General features: G+C 38.0%; 2 protein-coding genes across 2 annotated transcripts in view; both read right to left on the bottom strand.

Annotated features, from left to right (window-relative positions):
- Nucleotides 1–2,122: 2,122 nt before the first annotated feature.
- Nucleotides 2,123–11,001, bottom strand: LOC116182252 (dynein heavy chain 7, axonemal-like). Its single transcript, XM_031502773.1, has 7 exons — nt 10,568–11,001; nt 10,295–10,524; nt 8,178–8,786; nt 7,941–8,129; nt 7,762–7,890; nt 6,183–6,424; nt 2,123–2,435 (listed from the first exon to the last, which is right to left on the bottom strand). The coding sequence occupies exons 1-7, from the start codon at nt 10,797–10,799 to the stop codon at nt 2,123–2,125; spliced, it is 1,944 nt and encodes a 647-aa protein (XP_031358633.1). The 5' UTR covers nt 10,800–11,001.
- Nucleotides 11,002–20,257: 9,256 nt separating this feature from the next.
- LOC116182253 (dynein heavy chain 7, axonemal-like) overlaps nt 20,258–22,586 on the bottom strand; it is a 36,989-nt gene continuing 34,660 nt past the window's right edge. Inside the window, exons 39-43 of the mRNA XM_031502774.1 lie at nt 22,398–22,564; nt 21,129–21,363; nt 20,933–21,084; nt 20,601–20,882; nt 20,258–20,548 (exon numbers count right to left, since the gene is read on the bottom strand). Of these exons, the coding sequence (XP_031358634.1) occupies nt 20,342–20,548; nt 20,601–20,882; nt 20,933–21,084; nt 21,129–21,363; nt 22,398–22,564 (1,043 nt within the window). The 3' untranslated portion in view covers nt 20,258–20,341. The remainder of the gene's footprint in view (nt 20,549–20,600; nt 20,883–20,932; nt 21,085–21,128; nt 21,364–22,397; nt 22,565–22,586) is intronic.

Here is a 22,586-nt window from a genome sequence, read left to right as displayed (position 1 = left end):
CATAACTTTTGATTGAGAAGTCTAATCGAAAAAGTACGAATCGTTTTGGATTTTGCCCCCCAAAATTAATAAGACAAAGTGTTTTCCCGAGAAATTTTGGTGCAGTCGATTTTTGATAAAAAAGGAAGGTTATAACCTGCTTTTTTTGAGCCCCGAAAAAAAAATTGTGTCTGATCGACCGGGAAAAAAGATTTTCTTATAGAATGTGGCCTGTAGAATCAATAATTTCAAACAGTTCCAAGATTGGGCTACTAGTTCAAAAGTTACAGCCCTTTGAATATTCTTTCGAAATTGGTCCATAACTTTTGATTGAGAAGTCTAATCGAAAAAGTACGAATCGTTTTGGATTCTGCGCCCCAAAATTAATATTTTCTTATAGAATGTGTCTTGACTCCCCCGCCTTTTCATACCTTGTGCTATACTATTTGTGACAAATCCAAGCCTTATTTTCTATTTCATCCGCAAAAACAACAGTCATAGTAGTTTTCTGGAAAAAGTAGGGGGTGGGTTTCAGCCCTAAGAACGGTTGTGTATGAAACATTTGCGGAAAATTTGATGGTACCCCATGGAAGATAATCTCGCGTCAATTCTTCTGATAGTCGCATCTCTCCAACTGAAGGTGATTGAGAGTACAAGTGGTCAAATTTTGAAATTTTAGCGGTAATATGGACGAAATTATGCCAGAATATTTAGTTTTGTGTTATTTATCTGTAAAAATTTACGAGTAACACAAAAAGAGGTAATTTTCCCGTTGATTTCTTATTTGGTGCGTCTGATAATCGCATCCTCCAACTAAAAGTGGTTGACAGTACAAATGGTAAATTTTTTAAATTGTAAATTATGCCAACATTTTTACTTTGTATCATTTTTTACAAATATCGCGCAAAATTTCCTTTCTCCAGAAAAACATCGACTTTAACTAATTTCACTGGGAGAACTGCTTTTTATAGGGGCAAATGTCCGCTTTTGTAAGCTAACTCACGATGATTTTTAAATATGGTCGCTTAAACCAAAATTCTCACTCAATTTTTAGCTGAGCGTTACTAAAGGCGGTCATTATTTAATTTTTATGGTAAAGGTTTTTAGTTCACCAATCTCGAATTAGTTCTAGGGTCGTTTGTTTCCCAGAACAAGAGTTTCTACTGTAATTTTAGGTTTGTAATGAACTAAAGACTGTAACTTCATATAGCCATTAAAAAAACTGAATTTGAGATCCATTCGTAGATCCAGGGACTTTAGATCCTATAAATGGATGAACACGATAGACCGAAACGTTTTTCAGCATCATTAGTGGACGAGGTTGGATCAGCGTCAAAAAATGAGAAAACATTGATGGCCATATCTACAGTGATATTTATTAAGATTAAGAAATTAAGACATAGGGATTTACCCGTATTGTTTTTTTCCTATGTCTACTTTTCACAGAAAATAAACTGTTTCCGACACTATATACCAATTGACAATATCAACATTTTCTTCAATCGAATTGAGCGCTTTCATTTTAAGGTCTCTCTTTACCCTGGTAACGTTGTCCCAAATATATAGATAGATTGTATGTTACAGTAAGGGAAAGGCATAGGGGTGGTTTTTATTTACAAAGAACATCACCACTAAATGATACCTATAGTAAATGTCTATTTGTGTAACAACATATAAATATATATTGTGTATATTGTACACGCAAAAGTTGCTTATAAATAAGCTGAATAGGCCACGGTTAAAATATTGTGAACGTGATTCAATCTTTCGGTTATGATGATTGCAATAATGAACTGACCGGTAATAATTCGCCACTGGTATGATGATGCACGAAATTTGTGGTTAAAAACGAAACTTTACTGTGAAACTCATCATTCAAATCTCAGATTAAGCGGAAGGGCAAGGATTGAATATCGTTCACAGTTGCTTCATGCGAGGGAAATCAGCACAAGTGTTCATCCCGTTGACTTTCCACCGTATGGTAATGAGAGGGACGTGTGATCTACATGTTGGATAAGGGGTTAAAATGGTAGTTGTAGCCGCGTATATGAAGAAGAGTGATAGGGGAATATTACCGACACGAGACGAACAGGGTAGCACCAGTCAACCGTGAAGAAGATAAATGAAATGAATTTCGTCGAAGTTAGATAACTTGCAGGATGCCGCCGCCGCCGCCGCTCCTCAGCGTTGCACGCACTTTTTTCATTGTACAAGTCGTAAAAGGACGCTTTTCGGACGCGCACGTCGCGAATCGATAAGAGTGTATTATAGCAGGCATTAAGTATTTAAAGCGGTCGTAATACAGTAAATTCATTATTCTGACTCGAGGGAAGACCGCTAATCCGGGTCGTGATCGATCCGCCTCATCTACTACAATGGAGCGAGCCGAACGCGAATTCAACTGTAAATAAATGTCCATAAAATATTGGATACAAAGATGTCTCGGATACTCTAAACTAAAATGGACGATTTTAATCTTTCAATGTCAATGTTGAGTGTTGTCCGCCGCAGAACCAATCGTCGGTCCGCCAATCAATTAGGTTCGAGTCGGCATTCGAGGACTTTTCCTTCCTTCCTTTGAGATTTAATTAAGACTTTGAGAGTCCCCCGTTCCGCGATAGTGTGGCTAATCAAGGGGGGGCCCCTTTTCGGCCAGATTGCTTGACATCCAGCTTGACAAATTAAACCGACACCTCGTTCGTCGGGGGCGACTTTTAATTTTTCGACGCCGACTTTGACTTCTGTAAGCCGAAGAAAGAAATACATTTGCATTTGGCTCTCTTGCGCGTTCAAAGTTCAAAGCGATATTCAGAATTCCAATTTCAAATTCAATTTGGTAGCTCAATATGCATTTAAATGCATGCGAGTCCGTTTTGTAAAGTGGAATATTCATACCTTGATTATCATGCATTGATGTTAGATGGCGTCCGTTGCATTGCTAATCCAATTTAAGATTTATGGAGAGAGTTAGTCCACTTGCGATCTTGCATTAACATATCTACTAAGAGTTTAAGTATCTTCCAATTTCCAATTGGAATATAGCTTGTTAGTTAAGAGAAAAATCAACCCATAACCAAGGATACTATTCTATTACCTTTGCCATTTCAAAGAGGAACATATTTTACAATAGCTTGAATTTTTGAACGTTATTAAAGTACCTACCTACTTAATCCTAAAAGCGACCTTTACCGAGGCCTACGATACTTACAGGCCGGAGCGCTCGAAAAAGTCACGTGACGTTAGGAGTCATATGAAATACATTACGGCTTATGGAAAATCCGTGCGCGGCTCCACTATTTATTTTTTTACTCCGGATCCGTTCAACATAGAGCCACGAAATTTCAATGAGAGCTTCTCAATAGTACACACAATCAAATTATGGTGTTCGTTAATTTCTAATAACACTAAAAATAATTAATTTTTAGGTTTAAAGTATTGAAGATAAAACGATGTTAGTAAATCCGCGTTTTTCTATCTTTACATCATCATATTTCTTTTTCTAGGAACTATATCATTATAATCCTTTCGGTGTCTTAAACTAGAATTATATGCGCCTCCAATTATGCGTATATGATGCCTAATCTGATATTAGTATAGTTTTAAAAGGCCTTACAAAATCGCGCATTTATTATCCGCGCAGAGAAAAATTCACCATGCGAGAAACTTTTTTGTTATTACTATAATTGTATCACATATATCGAATGAATTGTGGCCAAAGGACACAAAAATGTTCTTCAGAAGGAATTTTTAAGAAATGGTCTCTTGTTTCCTTTTTTTCAGCAGCTGAAGTAAATAGCGCGATTTCAAAAATAAGTGAACGCGCAAAGGAATTATTATGTTTCAAATAATTGTTAGTAATCCATTTTCAAATTGTGTTTGTGAGATTCAAATTTACATTAAACTATAAAATTAAAGATATTATCAGTCAAAAGTATGGAGTATATCTTATATCTTCGTTAATATGAATTTTGCAGTACATAAAGTATTTTAGTTATACCTTCTCGTGTTAAAGTGAAATGGGAAATTTGCCTTGTCCGCCTAAGAGGCCTGGTAAGTATCGTAGGCTTTCATCTTCATTCTATGAATAAATAAAAATAGCCTTTTGAATAAGGAAGTTTTAAAAAATAGCATTTTCTATCCAACTTACAGCAGTTTTAGTAAAAAGTACAGCTTGTAAGGAATAGGCAGTGCCGTTTTTTTTTCGTTTTCAGAAGTAACTGTTGTGTCGTTTTCTAAATCTTAGAATATTTCAATACTTATATTTAACATCGCCTCATCTTCTGCTAAATTACACGACGAAACAAAATCTTTGATGCAAAATACTCCTCTTGAATCTCACAAACACAATTTGAAAATCGATTACTAACAATTATTTGAAACATAATAATTCCTTTGCGCGTTCACTTATTCTGAAATCGCGCTATTTACTTCAGCTGCTGAAAAAAAGGAAACAAGAGACCATTTCTTAAAAATTCCTTCTGAAGAACATTTTTGTGTCCTTTGGTCACAATTCATTCGATATATGTGATACAATTATAGTAATAACAAAAAAGTTTCTCGCATGGTGAATTTTTCTCTGCGCGGATAATAAATGCGCGATTTTGTAGGGCCTTTTAAAACTATACTAATATCAGATTAGGCATCATATACGCATAATTGGAGGCGCATATCATTCTAGTTTAAGACACCGAAAGGATTATAATGATATAGTTCCTAGAAAAAGAAATATGATGATGTAAAGATAGAAAAACGCGGATTTACTAACATCGTTTTATCTTCAATACTTTAAACCTAAAAATTAATTATTTTTAGTGTTATTAAAAATTAACGAACACCATAATTTGATTGTGTGTACTATTGACAAGCTCTCATTGAAATTTCGTGGCTCTGTTGAACGGATCCGGAGTAAAAAAATAAATAGTGGAGCCGCGCACGGTTTTTCCATAAGCCGTAATGTATTTCATATGACTCCTAACGTCACGTGACTTTTTCGAGCGCTCCGGCCTGTAAGTATCGTAGGCCTCGATCTATCCCACATGCCACAGCGCCTGCTGCGCCCACTTTGTCAATGCAGCTGACAGTCGCTAAAATGCCGCTTTCTCTATCTATTTGGTTAAATGTTAGCTTCCTGAACGAGTTTCCAGTTGTTATTGTCTCTCTGCCTTTCCCTAATTCTGCGCCAAGTGTATAACGGGAACCCGTTATTTATTCAATTAGAATTTTTCAGAGTAATTAGGACACAAGTTTAGGCCCAATATCAATTTGAATTTAATAGTTGAAGTTGTTTTTGGGGTGAGTTCTCCCATATTAGGTGTGGAGATGATTTTGGGTCTGTGTGAAATCTTTGGATTAAACATTACACAACATTGTTGTGTTAATTTACGTAGTTTAGAGAGAGACTTGCCAGTTTAGATGTCTGATTTTTGTTTATAACCGCATTATAATTTGTTTATTTTGTTTATTTAATTGTAAAGAAATTACGTCTTATAAGATAAGGAAAAATGATTTACGTTATATTTAAACAGTTTATCTCATGTTTTTCTCCGGTCGTAGATAAGAGTTGCGCTTGTCGCTAAAATTTAATTCATTTTGTGAACAGATGCTATCGAAGGTGCGCGTTTATGTAAGAGAATTTTAACTAAAAATTAGGAAGTAGACTCGAAAATGAGACAATAAGAGAGGGAAAAAAGGGGGGTTATTGCCGTTCGCCTTTAGCCTCTTCGCCGCCACCGCTGTGTTTTCGCCGTTGGATGGGATCGGGCTTATTTGTTGGAGCCGTGTTTATGGATGTACCAAAGACTGTCCGTTTTTGTAATTATAAAGTGTAATAGAAGAAAGTTAATGGTTAAAGAGATTTAAATACATCGGTTTCTCTCAGTATAGCGACTTCTGAAAAATTGCCTTTCAGAAGTCTTCTGAAAAATTGCCTTTCAGAAGTCTTGGTTGGCGAACAGAAATAAATATGGTTGATTAAACAAATAAAGATGATCGAATTGATTAGTAGCCATTTTGTGGCGTATTTCTTGAAGTAAAAGATGTGGAAAAATAAGTCGTAGGAAATACGTAGCTCTGGCAATTCTGATTTTCTACGGTCTGTGCTATTGAATATGAACCTGATTAAAAGTCGTACCTAAGTTCTACTGAGTTATGAAATGAAGATGACTTAGCTCTACAGTACAATGCTGAAGCATATAATTACGTACCCTTTGCATAAAGTTTGATAATCGTTCGTCATTCGTGTCAATAGTCGATCTTTGAGAGATTCAGCCAGCATCACCAATGCTTTTATTAACTCAGGTCTGTGAATATAGTACATCCCCATAGTTATTACGTGCTCCTTGACCAACGGAATATTTTCTGACATCTCCTTGTATAGTATTATCATTTCGACGTATTCATCAAAAGTATGCTCTTCTGATAGAAATTTATTTAGATTTTCCAATGCCTGCAACAGATTCGGATTAAGACGTGTAGGTAATTAAATTAAATTATTAGCTAGAGATCGCAGCAGCAGACGCTCGACAAGGATAGAACTTTGCTGCCTTGCTAAGAGACAAAATTGGATGTTTACTTTGCACTTTATAAATAGATGGTTCCACTTTACGCACGACTTCTAGACACCATTAGGTACAATATTACATATGGTGCTATCAAATCTGTCCATCTGTCCATCGCATGTATTTTATTTTCCTTACAGAGACGCAACCATCTGCTGTCTTACGTACATCTATTCACATGTTTGTATTACTGAACCGTAAAGATAGAAGTTAATAGTGTAGCGTTGTTTCCTATTACCTGTTTTCGGTACTTTGCATTGCCTGCTGACATTGACTGGCAGGTAATTAGAATTTTTGGTATGCAACGGTAGCGGAAAACGTGTTTATGTTTCCCACTTTACACATTAAGACCAAACTGAACATTGGTACACGTCCTCATTTCAACACTAGGTATGCATTAATTTCTCCTTTACCAGATCTAAACAAATCGCAGCGGTTATTGTCCCCACACGGCTACAGGATGTGATGTCTTTCTTCACAAGAAATGGCAAGAAGTCAGTATTCGAGGCCTGACACGTGTGTCCAACCGCATCGGAAGGTTTACATGAAATCGGCAGAAGTGAATTAAAATCTGGATTGGCAAAAGTCGAAGCGTTTGGGGTAGGTAGTTCTCTACTGTTGTACATCTGAGGTAAATTAATATCGGAGGGTTCTCTGTGTACTAGGAAAGAAAGATCTTTGGAAGACATGCTTTAGCACAGAACGGTTTAGGGCTACATTGGCAATGAGAGGGATACCAAGGCGGTCAAGTTTGACGACAGCAATGCGAGAGAAAGAGAGGCGTTCGTTTTGGGAATTTTGGATGGCAATTTATGGTCAAAGTGATTTTGATTTTCCTGAAGAAGTCGATCAACGGAAGTTTGTTCCTTGAACGTGTTCCGTGTATATTTTTTATGAATGATAACCGTACCCCCAACAAAAGATTTTGGTGATTTTTTCTCATTAATTGGGAAGGGGAAGTTCCTTTCCCCCCCCCCCCCTCCTGGGGAGTAACTGATGCACATCTATTTGGGGAGAGAATAACATCTTTAGATGCAGAATGGGTGCTTTTTAAATACAAGCTAACAATAGATAGATCAAGTCAGCTGTTTATAGGTACATATAACATTTTACTGCAACGGGAAGTTCGAATTGGAATATAGAAAAATAGTTAGGTACCTATGCAAGTAATAATTTTTTGTTGTCCAACCCCAAGTTGTAAAACTACAACTACGTACCTACTCACCTCTCCATTAATTAAAGGCATGTATTCATCAAAATCTTGAACTCTAAGCTCCGGGCCGATGCGTTGATCATCTAACAGGCAATTCAATTCCCTTTTATAGTTTTCCACTGTCTCCGCAGGAATTACCGGCTGAAATAGCGTTAGAATATTCAACCTGCTCGTGTTTAATAGGAACGTACCCTTATATATTGAATTTCACCCTGAAAGTTTGGATCTAGCTTTGATTCCAGCCTGGGTAGTATCGTTACGGCTGCTAGTATTGCGTCTATTACTTTTATAAGTACGTCCTTAAAGTTTTTAAAGGGGGGTTCAAACATAATCGTGCCTCCTTTTTCTACCAAATTGATATCGAAGCCCTTATTTTTAAACTGAAAATGTTAAATTTAAGTTTATCGTCGCATAAATACTGCACATACTTTGATATCCGTAATGTAATCCATGTAATCGTACAACGACTTCAAGCACAGGGTTTGCAAATTATAAGTCATGTATGTGGCACAGCTGTTATAAAATTTCTTAAGTCGCCTTGGAAATGCGGCTTTAGGTAATTTATTTCTTTTAGCTCCCAACGAAAATATATCGTAAACTTGCTTGTAATACGAATTTATTAGCACGCCCTTAAAACCTTCGATCTGTTTCGCAACTATCCATTGGAAGTCCGCCAAGTTGAACGGCCCTTCGCGTTTACGCAAAGCATCCACGTCGATCAACCGAAAGTTTCTGAACTGAGTGTACCAAAGGTCCAGTAGTTGAGTGGAGCAGGGGTTAACTATAAATAGGCATCTTTCTAAAACCGTTTTGGCCTTTCTTCGATTAGGTCCCCACGTTGGACCTTCGTGTTGCACTTCCATTCGTGCGGACGACTCGAAATCTGCCACGATCGACTCGCAAAAGCTTGGGTCGCGCAAAAGGAAATCCACAATTGATTTTTTCATTGCCAGCATGTAATCTTCCTTTACATCGTTCACGTTCTGCTTCAATAGTTCACGCCATTTCTTTAACTTGGGAGGTATTAAATCTAAAACCTGCAATTTTAATAAAATATAAGTTTTCGATTAACCGAGGATAAAACTATCTGAACAGTTTTGCTGTGTATAGTACGGGCAATTTGTCAAAAATTAACAAAAAAAAACTGCGGAATAGCAGTTTGGTATACACCTTAGAATATATGTAGGTATATATTATATTTCAAAAATTGAAAAAAAAATCTGCGCATGGATACCCACACCTGATGTTTAAAGTATGAGATATGTTTGTCTTTACTAGAAGAATCTTTGGATAAAATTTTCAAAAAATTTCTATAAATAAGAAAGCTGACATTGTCCAGTTTAGCCATGCGCCATTTTTATAATGCGCAATACGCTTGATGTTACTAGAACCAGCTGTGGTTAAAATTTCAAAGAAATATCTCCATAGATAAGAAAGTTGACATTGCGCCGTTTGCGGCTCTGCGCATGCGCATATCTGATTTTTACAACATGAGATATGCTTGCCTTTACTTCTAGCGTCTAGCATTTGTGGTTAAAATTTCAAAGAAGTATCTCCATAAATAAGAAAGTTGATATTGCGCAGTTTGCGCATGCGCACATCTGATTTTTGCAATGTGCGATATGTTTGTCTGAACTAGAAGCATCTGTGGTTAAAATTTCCAAGAATTATCTTTATAAATAAAAAAGTTGGCATTTCGCAATTTGCGCATGCGCATATCTGATTTTTACAATATGCGATATGCTTGTTTTTACTAAAAGCATCTGTGGTTACAATTTCAAAGATATATCTCAATGAACAAGAAACTTGACTTTGCGCAGCTGCGCATATGGGCACACTAATCGTCAATATTTTTCGTGATTGAGCCTATTAGCTACAGAATGCAAAAAGAACGAACTAAATATCTTCAAAAGTGTAGGAGTAACTACGGCTTAGAACGGACAGACGGAGAAAGTGGCCATTTAAGCGCCTTCCAACATGAGTCGGAAAATGCGCTAAAAACCAAGGAGTCCCTAGCCAAACGGAGTGTTCGCATTTCGCAACACAACGGGTCTTTCAGAGACGCATATGCAAATAATATAATGTGGGAATTTTTCACTAACAACATCGCACTCAATGAGACCTTTAATTTAAGGTATGACAAAGGAGATGGTGTCATTTGAATTTAACGATTGGAATAGGGGGCGCCTAAGGGGTGACTCACTCCGTGACATAAATATGGTGGTTCTAATTCCTCCAACCTCTATGGCAATTTTCCAAACCGCGTTTTTCCAATATTTTAATTTCGCCAAATATTCACATTGAAACTTTTCACTGTACCATTGTTTAAATACTTTTTTAAACAATGACTGTACCTACCTATACTTTTCTATTAGTGTGTGTGTAAATAAAGTTAAGTTTGTCCACCCCACCAGTGCGGTATATGCCGTAAACACCCCCCTCCACTCGCGCGCGCAACTTCAAGATCATAATTTACAAGGTTCAGACAAACAGTAATCACTGCTGACCATTGTTTGGCCTGTGCACTCGCTACTGAGAGACTTACCGTATCCAAAAGCTTTGGGTCCAGGGGAGCGACATGCACAGTGTCCACCCCATGGCGTATATAATAATAATATCTCAATATTTCTTTTTCACCAGCTGTAGGAATTTCATCTGGACCAATATCCATACTATCATCTTTTTTAACAATTAGATCTACCAATCTCTTCCGAAACTCTTCCCTCTGTTTCCGTAACGCAGTATACGACTGCATGCGTAATTCCCTTTCAGCAGCTACAATCAAATTTTAGATCAATGGTGTAGATCAAAATGGTACCTTTCTTTTTGGCCTGTGCCAAACTTCTTCTGTATCCAGGATAACCAGATGCCAAAATGGGCCTCATGAGCTCAGGAGGTAACGAAAACAGCGGCTGAGATTTTATGTTGTAATCGGACGGTAATAATAATTTAGGCATCTTAATGACTACATCTCCCGATTTTTCTAATCGTTGCCGTTTTTCCGCTATCCGTTTAAGCAGCTTTTCCCTTTCAAATTTCTTGGACGACATTACTTACTTCTCCAACCTAACCATTCAATCAAAACTTTTGACAAGCTTTTTGTCATCCACAAAACCGTGTCTACCTATTCACTTGCACAATCACTCATCTACAACCATCACTGACAAGGTAAGCACATCTGACGGACATCAACTTTACAAAAATAATTAAATTGAAGTAAAAAATCATAAATCAACGTGTAGATATTACACAAATACTCTTTCATTTGTTACCGTAGCAACGTTAATCGATTATCCGTACGTGCCCTAATCTTTTACGTGATTACGTTATCCCAATGCTGTGAGGTTTTCTAAACCCTAATGGAGGTTTGTCTATATTTACCTATACTCTATAGCACAGATTTAGAGTGTTTAGATCTGTGTCTATAGTACTTCAAATTGGGAGATATCTTTTGCATTCGATTTTGGTTTATGCGCTTTTGTAATATTCCCGAAGACGCCAATAAAAAAACAAAATTTATTAGACTTCAAGTGATAGGTATATTTGATTCCCTAGGACATGGATGGAGTTCACGTTTCCGCTGAGTTAAGTTATTAGATTTGTCAAGTTAAACATCACTCCCCTCTGTCATGGTCTAGATCAAAAAGTTTTATAGCAAAATTTAGAGTATCGGGAAACACTTCAGATTTAGCGATCCTGAGCCCCAACAATCCAAAACGAAAGGTAAACGCATTTCCGGTGCCGAGCAGAGAAGGAGAAGCAGAGCAACGATTGCTTGATTAGATCAAGCTGGCCCAACTCCAGTTTCTGAACCTACCAGATCTAGTGCAGGCGCTATGTCCATTCAGAGGACTGAGGAAGGTGTCCAAGACCAACTCATGGCACGGCAGGTAAGCATCCAAATATAGGCAAGAAAAGATCGAAGTCGGACCAACTGATCCCGACCAACCTAAAAGGAAGAAATAGCGTTCGCACTCCCAACAAACAATTGGTTCATCCCGAAGACATAACTGCAAGGAGGCTGCCGAATAAGTCAAAATAGCTAGCATTACTACCAACCGAGCTACCAACGAATCACTAGATATGCTAACAGCTACGAGGATAACCACGCGGAGACTGCCCAGCCAAAGTCCCTGACCTTCACTGACCGAACCTCAGCATCTATCTCGGCCGAGATCTTGAGGAGCTCGTTGCGAAAGTAACAATTCCCTAGAGTGGGTAAGAAAGGTGATTGTCAACATATAGGAAGATTTGCTTCCTAGGCTCTGACAGGTGACCATTTGTATCTCTGAACAACCCGAGTACCTAGTGGTGGTTAAAAGGCGGCTGGAGGTCAAAACTGCTAGGAAAAAATCGGCAACTGGTGTGTCTTTCACACAGCAAGAAACGCTCATTTCAGGCATTGAGAAAGACGGCCAGGTCAGTCTAGTGGCGAGGGAGGTTTCCACCCTTATGGTCACGATTGGTAAACCATCTAAATCGGGAGGTGATGGTACAGACGACACCCACCCTACAGCAATTACCTGTATCACCCAAAGTTTCAATTCCCAGGTTGCAACCGCAAGCTCCACCTTTTGTACCTCACCACGTCCCGTATGGGTCTGGGAAGAGTTTGGTAAATTCGAGGCTTTGTTGTAGTCTGAATCCAACACCAATTAATAGAATAAATACGACATCGTAAATAATGAAAGAACGTTTTATTCAAATAAACCTGCAACATTATGCTGGGCGGCTGCAGCTACTCTAACCAGACGCCTTCTGACTCATCAGGACGTTGATTTCAGTCAAAAACATTTGGATTATATATACAATATATATATTTTTTTTTTAGAGCTGGCAACCGCACGACTTTTAGAAAAGCTGTTTGGGCCATATGTAAGCACGCACTTTAATTTTTTTGTGAGCTTCAATATTTACTTTTGAAGTTGACTTGAATTAATCTCAATTCAGAATCACGCGTTTGATACCGTTAACTTTGTTTAAAATGGCTTTCATTTTTGGTGTAAATGTTACTCAACTTTATTTTTTAATTACATGCGGTCGTGGCTCCAAGTTAAATTTATATATTGGCCATTAATTTAAATTTGTGTCATTGAATTGTGTGTTGTGTGTATGGGCAGTACTGACTTCTTGTTTGTCAACTAACACTTTTCGCCTTGAAGGCAGTCACGGGTGGTAAATAACTGTAACCACATTAGTTACGACACCTAATGCCGTGAGTGATCACGAATCTCAACTTTAGGTTAGGAAATCTCGCACGAGAGCCCTGCAGCGTTACCTGTCTCAGGGGCCAAACTCTGCTAACAAAAAAATTCTTCGGTTTAAAATCTATGTGCGATATAACTTGCGATTCACTAATTTCCACATGTTCCCGTAGTTTTTTTTATTTTTTTTTATTTAGTAATTTATTTGGCGCTTCAATTGCTACGATTATTAGCGCCTGCTTATATGCTGAGACAATTCTTTAAATGTTGTAATACATGTTAATATTTTTCATATAGCCTATAATTCTTTGTGAGTTGATTGGTTGAAGTTCAATGGAGTCCGGGATGTCAAATAGTTCTTTTGCGTTTTTATAGGATGGGCACTCGAATATGCGGTTTACGGTGAGTTGGTTTCCACATTTGTCACATGTCGGCTGGTTTTCTTGTTTTATTAGGTGTGAATGGGTGCGGTATGTCCTATTCGTATTCTTCTCATTACTGAAGCTTCTCGTCTTTTTTTTGCAACATTCATAATAGGGATAAATGAACTCAAAGTGGCACTAGCTATAGAGATTTTGCGCTTTCTTTCTTTAGCCAGACATTCAAAATGGTGGTTAACAGACCCCCAAATTCTTTTTGTTTAGCATGGTCGGGTAAATCAAAAAGTTGCACATTGTTGCATCCGAACAATGCACAGTACCTAAGCCATCGCGAAATTTTAATACTAAAAACTTGAAACTTGAAACTTGAAACTTTGACATATGCCTGGCGTCGCCGCCTCTCCCAGGATTTAGTCAACTGTCGTGAGGATGCGTCCCTGGTAGACACTATCAGGGACGTTTCTCCACTACTTTGTTGCCATCGCGCTGGGCCGCGACATATGCCAAACAATGTGGTGGATTTTGTGGATTGGGGGGGTTGTGGGGGGCGGCTAACTGGGTGTTATCCGACCCGAACGGGTACGGCCACAGCTTCGCCACTGGTATTCTGCCTTAGAGGGAACTCTGCTTTCTAGTGATAGCTTCCGGGCGTTCATTGGCTTCCGATGTTCCTATCCTTTGGTCTCGTTCCCTTCCCTGTTTTCCCTCGTGTTAGGCTCTTTTTATTGTTGTCCTCTCCCCGCATTACTTTCTGTCCCCTTTTCCTCCTCCCCTTGGCTACTTGTCCTTGTGGCTGATTATTCCTCCACCTCCAGTATTCTTCTGCTTTCTTTCTTCCTTTGATGTTTGTCTCTGCTATTCTCTCCCATCTTCTCATGGTAATCCCCGAGACCTCTACCGTTTGGTTTATGGTGGTGTTCCATGTTTGGCAGGGTCGGCCTACCTTCCGTTCCGAGGCACATAGAATCTTGGCAGCCCGAATGATATGGTCTTTGTTCCTCCTGTTGGTATGTCCCCAGTATCTCATCTGCCTCATCTTCAGTCTCCTGGCAATCGTCTTTCCCTCTAATAGTTCTCTTCTCTGCTTTCCTGTGAGGTTGCTGTTTTCCTCAGTATCCTGAGTGCCTTCCACTCTGCCCTCCTCAATGTTCGTCTGTTGCTCTTTGTTGGCGCTGAAGTGTTAATTCCGTATAAGATTGTCGGTGCTACGATCGTGTTGTAAATCATCATTTCAACCTGTCCGGTATTTTCTTCGCTCGTATGAAGTTCCAGATTCCGTGTGCGATTCTGAATGCGTTGGTTATTCTGTCTTTCACTGCGTTGTGCCTGCTGAGGGTGCTGCTTATGTACTTACGTTCCCATATATTTGATCTTGTGCTTCATGGTTATCTCCTTCCCGGCTATGGTCTTCTCTCCTTTGTACTGGGGGTGTTGTTTGCTGGCACTCTTGTCATCATGTAGCTCTTTTCGTTGTATATTTGTAGGTCCACCATTTCCTGGTGTACCTGGTATCCCGATGGCCTGGACGAAGTCCTCAGTGTCTTAAAAATTATCCGCGATTACGAGTAGATCGTCCGCGTACGCCAGTAATGTCGGTAGTTGTAATTGGTCGCCTATGCTAAGGTTCCTCACCACCATCCTTGTTTGTTCTATAGCATGGTCTAGTGCTATCTCGAAGAGCCTTGGGGAAACGGACATCCTTGTTTGATCCCCCTGGTTTTCTTTTGGTGTTCGGTTTTCTTCCAAAACCATTGTATACTAGTATACTCCCTTTGCCACGCGTGTATGGTTCTGTTGATTAGGAATTTGGGTAGTCCCAGCATCGCCCATGCTGTCATTGGTATATATTTTCTGTTTCCCCCTTGTTTCCTCCTTTTATATTTTCTGATGTGCCTATACCATTACATTTCCGTATTCCTCTCCATTGGTCTGAGTTTGGTGATGTTCTCCGCGAACTCGTCGAATTCCTTGATTTCGTGTTGCTCATAGGCTCTGTTTTCTTCTTCCTTGGCTTCCCTTAGCTTCTTCTTTGTTTCAGGATAGTGTGGGCTTTGGCCCGCTTTCTGTTCGGTCACATGGGCGGTTTCTGTTTCCCTAGTGTTTCCCTTGTTGCTTCTTTGATCGTTTCGCCGATCTTTTTCCATATGGTATCCCATCCCCTTTTTGCTTCTGATCTTTTACCACTGCTTTCGGTATTCCTTTCTTTTCTTCTCCCCTGACAGAAGTTTCACATTCCGCCCTTCGGTTTCCCCGTTGTGCTCCTTGTCCTTTCCTTCCTGTTCTCTTCTTCCCCTCCCCCCTCTTTACTTTCCCCTTTACCATTTTGTGGTCCGATCCTACTGTTTTTTGCCCATATGCCTGCTGTGTTCGTGACGCTTATTTCCTTTGATTACATGTTACCATTTTGGACTTGCCGAATATGTTTTCTACCCTCAGTCCATGTAGGTGTACCATGTTCGTAAAGGTCGTTGCCGTTCCCTTCCTCCTATTCACTTCCGTCCAGTCTGCCTAGTTGTGCATTGAAGTCGCCTAGTATGATACCTCGGTTCTTTTCGCACTTTTTGTTGTTGTTTCACTTCGATTTCTGAGTTCCGCCTGCCCTCTTTTGTCCGAGGGGATGTGGCATCCTATGATTGTTAGTCTTCTTATTTTCATCTTGATTTGGGCCATGGATATACTCTTGTTTTTCCTTCAAATTTCTCCGCCTCAATGCATCGGTGCTTCTTGATTACGATTTCCGCAACCCTGCTGGTTCTCTCCTTCTTCCCTCCACGTATCCGTCTACGTCTCCTATCAATTGTGGGTAGAAATCTTCCAGGTTTTCCCTGATGTATGCGTTAATACAAAAATCCGATATACTAACTGATACCCAACCATCCTCGAGATTGTGTTTGGGCTGTAACTTTAGGACCCGATGGTCTACGTAGCTGAAAAACAGTAGGTAGTTCTTATTTGAGAACATGTTAACTGTGTTATGTGTACCATTTTTCAAAGCGATTGGACGTTTCTAAACAAAGATATCGTGTAGGTACACGGAGAGACAGACAGTAATACAAATTATAAACGATCTCGAAGAAAGTATGGACGTAACGAGCACAAAACGCACCTATTCCTTGATCTTGCTGTACAATTACATTTTGTTTCATCTGACCAAGTAGAAAAAGGTCGCAGCATTGAATTTGACAGTTATAAATTCAAAGGTCCTCACCTAGGTGCAAACTATACCTACCTAAATGACGAGTATTCGCGCCTTCGATGCATGACAAGACAACTTCTCTGTAAATGCCTTTGGTAATGAGTTTGGTAATGAGTTTAAAAAAATTATGAATTGTTGTCAAATTGCGATATTTTGTTTATGTGTTTTCACTTCGTCGTTAGCGTTAGCGCCCTTGAATAAGGAATCTTTCTTATTCTGATATCAAATAATTATTACGATTTGCTTATACGATGGTAGCGCTAAAAGAAATAGGATTTTTACAAAACATCAAACATGTTATAATATTAGGGGATTGGCGGTATCAGAGGCGGATCACCGCTCAGGCACAATAAGCTCGTGCTTGGGGCCTCATCTTGTCTGGGGGCCTCCAAAACTAATAACTAGCAAGAAAAAATCTCTGGGAAAAATTGATTTTTGTTTATTGTACGTCCTGGAATTTATAAACGACAACGACAACCCCCAATACCACTAGACTATTGTGGGTTTGCAAAGCCATTGTGTCCAGATATATAAAGTATTACTTGACGGGCTGCAATCTACATTCCCTAATGTGGAAACTATTTTGAAAATATTTTTAACCATGTCTATTTGTAACGCTAGTGGCGAACGTTCCTTTTCCTGTCTTAAACGAGAAAAAATCATTTACGAAATTCTCTTGGCCAAAGTAATTTAAATAATTTGTCCGTCATGTTTATTGAGGCTGATATTGTACAATTATTGGACTATGAATTGCTCATTTTTCTTACCTTAAATCCAGAAAAGTTCCCTTATAAGTTGTAATAGTTTATAGGTAGGTACCTTAATATTGCAATAAAACGTTAAATTTTAGACAATGTTTGAATTAGAACCCTACTTTACATCAATTAATATTAAAGTAGAAGGGAAGGTAACACCTCGGTTATGATTGAATGGATGTGAGTAGACATTCCATCAGTTTTTCAGACCTGATCATTATAAAACGGCCAATATTTGTGATTATACCATAATCAAAATTAAATTTCACATTGATTTAAAAATGTTAAAAAATTTTGAATTTTTATTAGGAGAGGGGCCTCAAAAGGGCGTTATGCTTAGGGCCTCTAAAGGGTTTAATCCGCCACTGGGCGGTATCAAATATTGACTGCATATCGATTGAGGGCAGATGTAAACAAGTACAAAGCAGGGTTTAGGTATGTAAATAGTAAATAATGGGAGTAAGTATTTATAGGACAGTAATAATATAATTGAAAAATTAAACAGGTGGCAGGTCATATTTTTTATTTATAGAATGATCGCACTGAAAGGTGATCACCGGGGAAGTGCGAGACAATTATGTTGTTGTTAGTTTAATACGCATTGCTTTGAGTAACCTGACTCTCGCCCACACAGCTTTGAAATTATGGAGAGTATCTTTGGCAACACCGCCATGAATAATGTTACCGTTTTGCTGCAGGTACCTATAATCTCACCAACTTTACGGCACATTTTAGTTATTCAACTCAGTTACTAGAGGGCCAGGGTATCGCCCTCCCAGCGCTGAGTAGATTCAAACTATTTCACGCTGCATCTCTTATTATTAGTTACTCTTTTGATTCCACTTAAATTTTAATTCTATTTGACGTATGATGGGTTGCATAATACTTGTAATGAAATGGTAACAAATAAACAAAGATTGAAGAATTTAAGTATTTAGAATACTTTATTGTACTTATAAAGCAAACAAGTAATTACGCTAATTTACCCAGGTCATTAGTCATTGGCCCGTATGAATAAAAGTAAGCAAATGCTTATACTTGCAAAATTCAAAGTAAATACTCGTAAGTGCCCCTTTATACTGGTTTGTTTAGCAGCGCTGCACTGCGTCCTGTCCTTCTGCTTAGCAGCGCTGCTAAGTCGCCCAGTGCGAAGGAGCACTAACGAGTATTTACTTTGAATTTTGCAAGTATAAGCATTTGCTTACTTTTATTCATACGGGCCATGTGACGAATATATGCATATATTAAACATCGATTAGATAACGCAAATCATTGTCACAACTGCTAATCCTCAATAATTTCACTTTTCCCAGTTTTTAATAAGACGTATATATTTTTTTTAACTCAGTAATTACTCCATGAATTGTATTGACTCTATCTGGAAAATAACGCATGTAATCGAATAAGTACCTACCTATCAATTAGATATCTTAAAAAAAAATCTTAAAATGTAGGTACATTTTTTTACTAATATTCTAGATGTGTTACACAAAATCGTCTAATTCGGGAACAACACAAAATAAATGAGAACTAACGCTTTTTACGCAAATTATATCTCTTTCCGAAGGATGCTACATGGGAATAATCTCAAAATTTTTTCACACTAAAATTTTAGGGGTGTTACAAAAAACGTCAGAAAAGACGCAAACTTTTAATTCACCCAAAAATAAATTACATTTTCCGTGTGAATTCTATTACCCAGTATATTATGGAATTATAATACGTTCTAATGAATGCGGTTTCTTTTTGTAAATTAGTCCCGATAAACGCAACAATGCCGCTAATGAAGTCAGGCTTGCCGTATGATGTGTTGCCTACTGTACATTTATAAATGGTGAATGACTTCACTAAACGCTACAAGTTTTCGTAAAAAATTTCGAATGAATATTTCGTCTAAAATTTTTTGTAATTTATGTGAAAGGTTGGTCGATGGCTCTATGGTTTGCTAATGTTTTTTCTGAGTATGCTACAGGGAGATTTTTAAAATAATTTGTGTTGACGCCATTTTACCTATAAAAGTTCACTTTTTATTGGCAGTGCTCTAAAAAATTGTTTTTTCTTAAATATTAAAATTTTGTTCAGTAGCATACTTTTTAATGTAGGTATAATTTACACGAAAAAAATTAGCCCCGTCTTTCATCTCATGTGTTACAGAATTGAGACGAAATATAAATCGCACTATTTTTGTATAAATGTTGTACTACTGGATTACACCCTTAAGTACACTACACTATGAATCACGTCCAGAGAATGAATTTACAGACGCGTTGGTATAACAATAAAGGATATTGCTGAATACGAAAGAAGATCAAAGCGGTGAATAGTCATTCTACCGAAAATAAAAAGAAACGAAGTGTTTTCTTGTGTAAAAAATCCGGTCATATCAAGAGTAACTGTGAAAAGTAGGTACCAACAGTGGAACGATAAAAACAGAAATAATAATATTGAACGCGTGTAAATTATACAGTCTTTAATTCGTGAATAAATGGTAAATGAAAGAATTACCTTGCTAATTCTTTCATTGCTTGTCATGCAATTGAAGTTCACATGTCAATGGCTAACATTGCTACTTTTATTGAATTCACACAAGCTGTTACCATTTGAAGTCGTACTAAAACTTTAAAGAATTTGAAGTCTAGGTAAAGCAATAAAACTCTTGTTATTCGTACGCGCTATAAACGAAATGAAAAAAAAACAGGTGCACTAAACAGACTCGTCAGAATATTTAACCACCACATAAACCACTAAATAATGTGTCTAGCACTGCGCACCTTAGCCACAATATTATTACCAGGAACTCTATTTAGAGGCCGAGTGGACCCAATGGACGAGAAACGCCAAAGATAGTCTAGCCTCAAGCGGGACCAGGAATTGAACCTGGGCTCTCTCAGTTCGTAGTTTACTGCCCTTAACTTAGCTTCATTTTTACAGACCTTCAGCATCTGGTTTCTGTAAATGAATCATTTGAGCCTGCTGGCTGCGTTCCCATTTTATTGCGTTTAATAGTAATCTATTACAAAGTCACAATAATAAATAGTTATTACAAATTAAATACAACTATTGTGATAACTGACACAACAACGCGACTCCTCGCATCACCCAATGCGCTGGTGGTTTCTTAGTTGGCAACGTTATAGGAATGACAAAATTTGTGGAGTGTCCAGTGGTGGACAGAACCCCTCTGCGTTCAGACGTTTTATAGACTGGGCACACGTAGCTATAGCGTGGTATCAGATCGCTACGTTTTAATGGCACAAACCATAGCTAAAAAATAAAATGTAAGTAACCATACCAACTTGACACTTTAGCAACTTACAAATGGCATCGTGTCGTAGAGCACCTTAGGGTATGATTCGCCAAGCGCCATACTGTTGAAGTCAAATCGAGCCCCTTCCAAAAATAAACCATACACATAAACACCATCGCTGGGAGGTTCCTCAAACACTGTGTCCCGTAGAACCTCATAATCGAAGGCCAACAAATCAATTGGTATTTTAAACTTTCGAGCGTAATTCTGTTGCGCGCCCGTTAAGAAAGCCTGCGTGAAAAAGAAACCGGAAATCCAAAATGTCACAGGTGGTCCTTCATCATACCATTTCTAAAAATTAAAACAAGTACAGTAGGTTGCACTTTGTTTCGGTTTCAAACCTGCAAAAACTCCAAACGGGCCAGAAAGTCGTTAACGTAACTACCTAGGGGTTTTAGGGACGGGTAAGAGTTCTTGGCCCACATTGCCGGTATTTTACCGGTTAACATGCTGGTAACAACTTCTTCCAAATCCAGAGACATAACAATTTGACCTATGCAAAAAAAACAGCATAAAGCAAACAAAAGTGTATATTACCTTTGATAGCTTTCTTAACGTTAATCAAACTGTTTCTGATGCAAGTCAATAGCTTGTTGAATCTGACAAATTCTTGCACCAAAACTGTGTTCATACTTTGCATATATTCAGTGGGGTATTTCTCCATTGCGGCGTCTCGATCGAAATTCGGCGGTAATTTTTGTAAAATATCCGTTGCCACATCAAAGACGATATCGTCAGGAGATTTGGCTGCTCCGCCGCTTGAGAGTGCATCCTAAAATAATTGTAGAAGAATTGGTTTACAAATACAAGATTCTACGCAGGTATGATCCAATTTTTGAAATACGCGTTCAGTATCCTATCTATCAGAAAAAAACCTTACAAATAAGACAAATGATTTTGCGCATGTGCAATATATTCTTTGATATGTGCGATCAATTTATTTCATCGAAAAGCACCTTCTGTTAAAATGCCGCCTACAACTAAAAAAGTTTACTCTGCGCATACACAGCCCATTTTTTCACGTGGGCTCAATTCGTTTTTATCAAAAGCACCTTCAGCTAAAGTTCCAGAAAAAATTGTCTACCAATTAAAAAATTATATCCGCGCTATTTTAACGATTGGTTTTATCAAATGGATAAATTCAAGCTAAAAGGAGAATAGTAAAAAAAAATTAAAATAAGTTTTTTCCCCAACCACCTCAATTTGACGCTATTTTGTGACAGTGTTCGGTACATAAAATTGGCGTTTTCCGGATCACCATGGAAACTGTACAAAAAGTGGATACTTTTGGTCCTAGTACCAAAAAGAAATTGACCTTGAAAGTTGGCCAATTAAAAAATTACAATCACGGAGATATGTCACATTGACATCGTTTTACATTGCAGGTTGTAAGGTATTTCTATACATACAAATCAAATATTTTTGCATATTCAATGCAAATAATGCTGTTACCTATACCTATGTACCTACATGTATTGAATAGTATTGAATAGTATATTATTATTATATATATTATTAGCCAGGTAAGTGAGTTTTTACTGGCGGTAGGAGAAGTTGACTGGCGAGCCGTTAGGCGAGCCTGTCATCTCCTAGAGCCAGTAAAAACTCATTTACCTGACATTTTTTGTACTAATGAAACAAATAACTATTTTTTATATCCGAGTAGTTTGTGCCATAGTTTGCAGAAATTTTCGGAGGGACCCGCATATTTTAATGTTATTAGATCAACATACCCAAATTTTTTTATGATTGAAAAACAGGCTCTTTCCACCAGTTCCATTTTTTGAAAGCTAAACACTTACCTACCTGTGTTAACAAAGTATTGGCAAATAGTAGATTTGTTTCCTTTTGGTCTTTGACAATATCGGCATTTTCATTCATACCAAAAACCTCAGGATGAGTAATTAAAGGCAAAGATTTAGTATAATTCATAAATTCCTCGTAGTCTGCAAGGTCGGGAGCGTAGTAGCGACCTGCAGAAGATTTTGTAAGTTA

The sequence above is a fragment of the Photinus pyralis genome, unplaced genomic scaffold, assembly GCF_008802855.1.
Source record: "Photinus pyralis isolate 1611_PpyrPB1 unplaced genomic scaffold, Ppyr1.3 Ppyr1.4_unclustered_Scaffold4447, whole genome shotgun sequence".
NCBI classification, from domain to species: Eukaryota; Metazoa; Arthropoda; class Insecta; order Coleoptera; family Lampyridae; genus Photinus; species Photinus pyralis.
Note: the sequence above shows the minus strand (reverse complement) of the source record. Positions and strands in the feature narration are given on the sequence as shown.

Excerpts from the sequence above, each read along its gene's own strand:
- LOC116182252 (XM_031502773.1), bottom strand. The coding sequence starts at position 10,799 with ATGTCGTCCAAGAAATTTGAAAGGGAAAAGCTGCTTAAACGGATAGCG. Across the intron at positions 10,525-10,567 it reads GGCACAGGCCAAAAAGAAAG|CTGCTGAAAGGGAATTACGC; the intron begins GTACCATTTTGA and ends ATTTGATTGTAG. Across the intron at positions 8,787-10,294 it reads ACCCAAAGCTTTTGGATACG|GTTTTAGATTTAATACCTCC; the intron begins GTAAGTCTCTCA and ends TTAAAATTGCAG.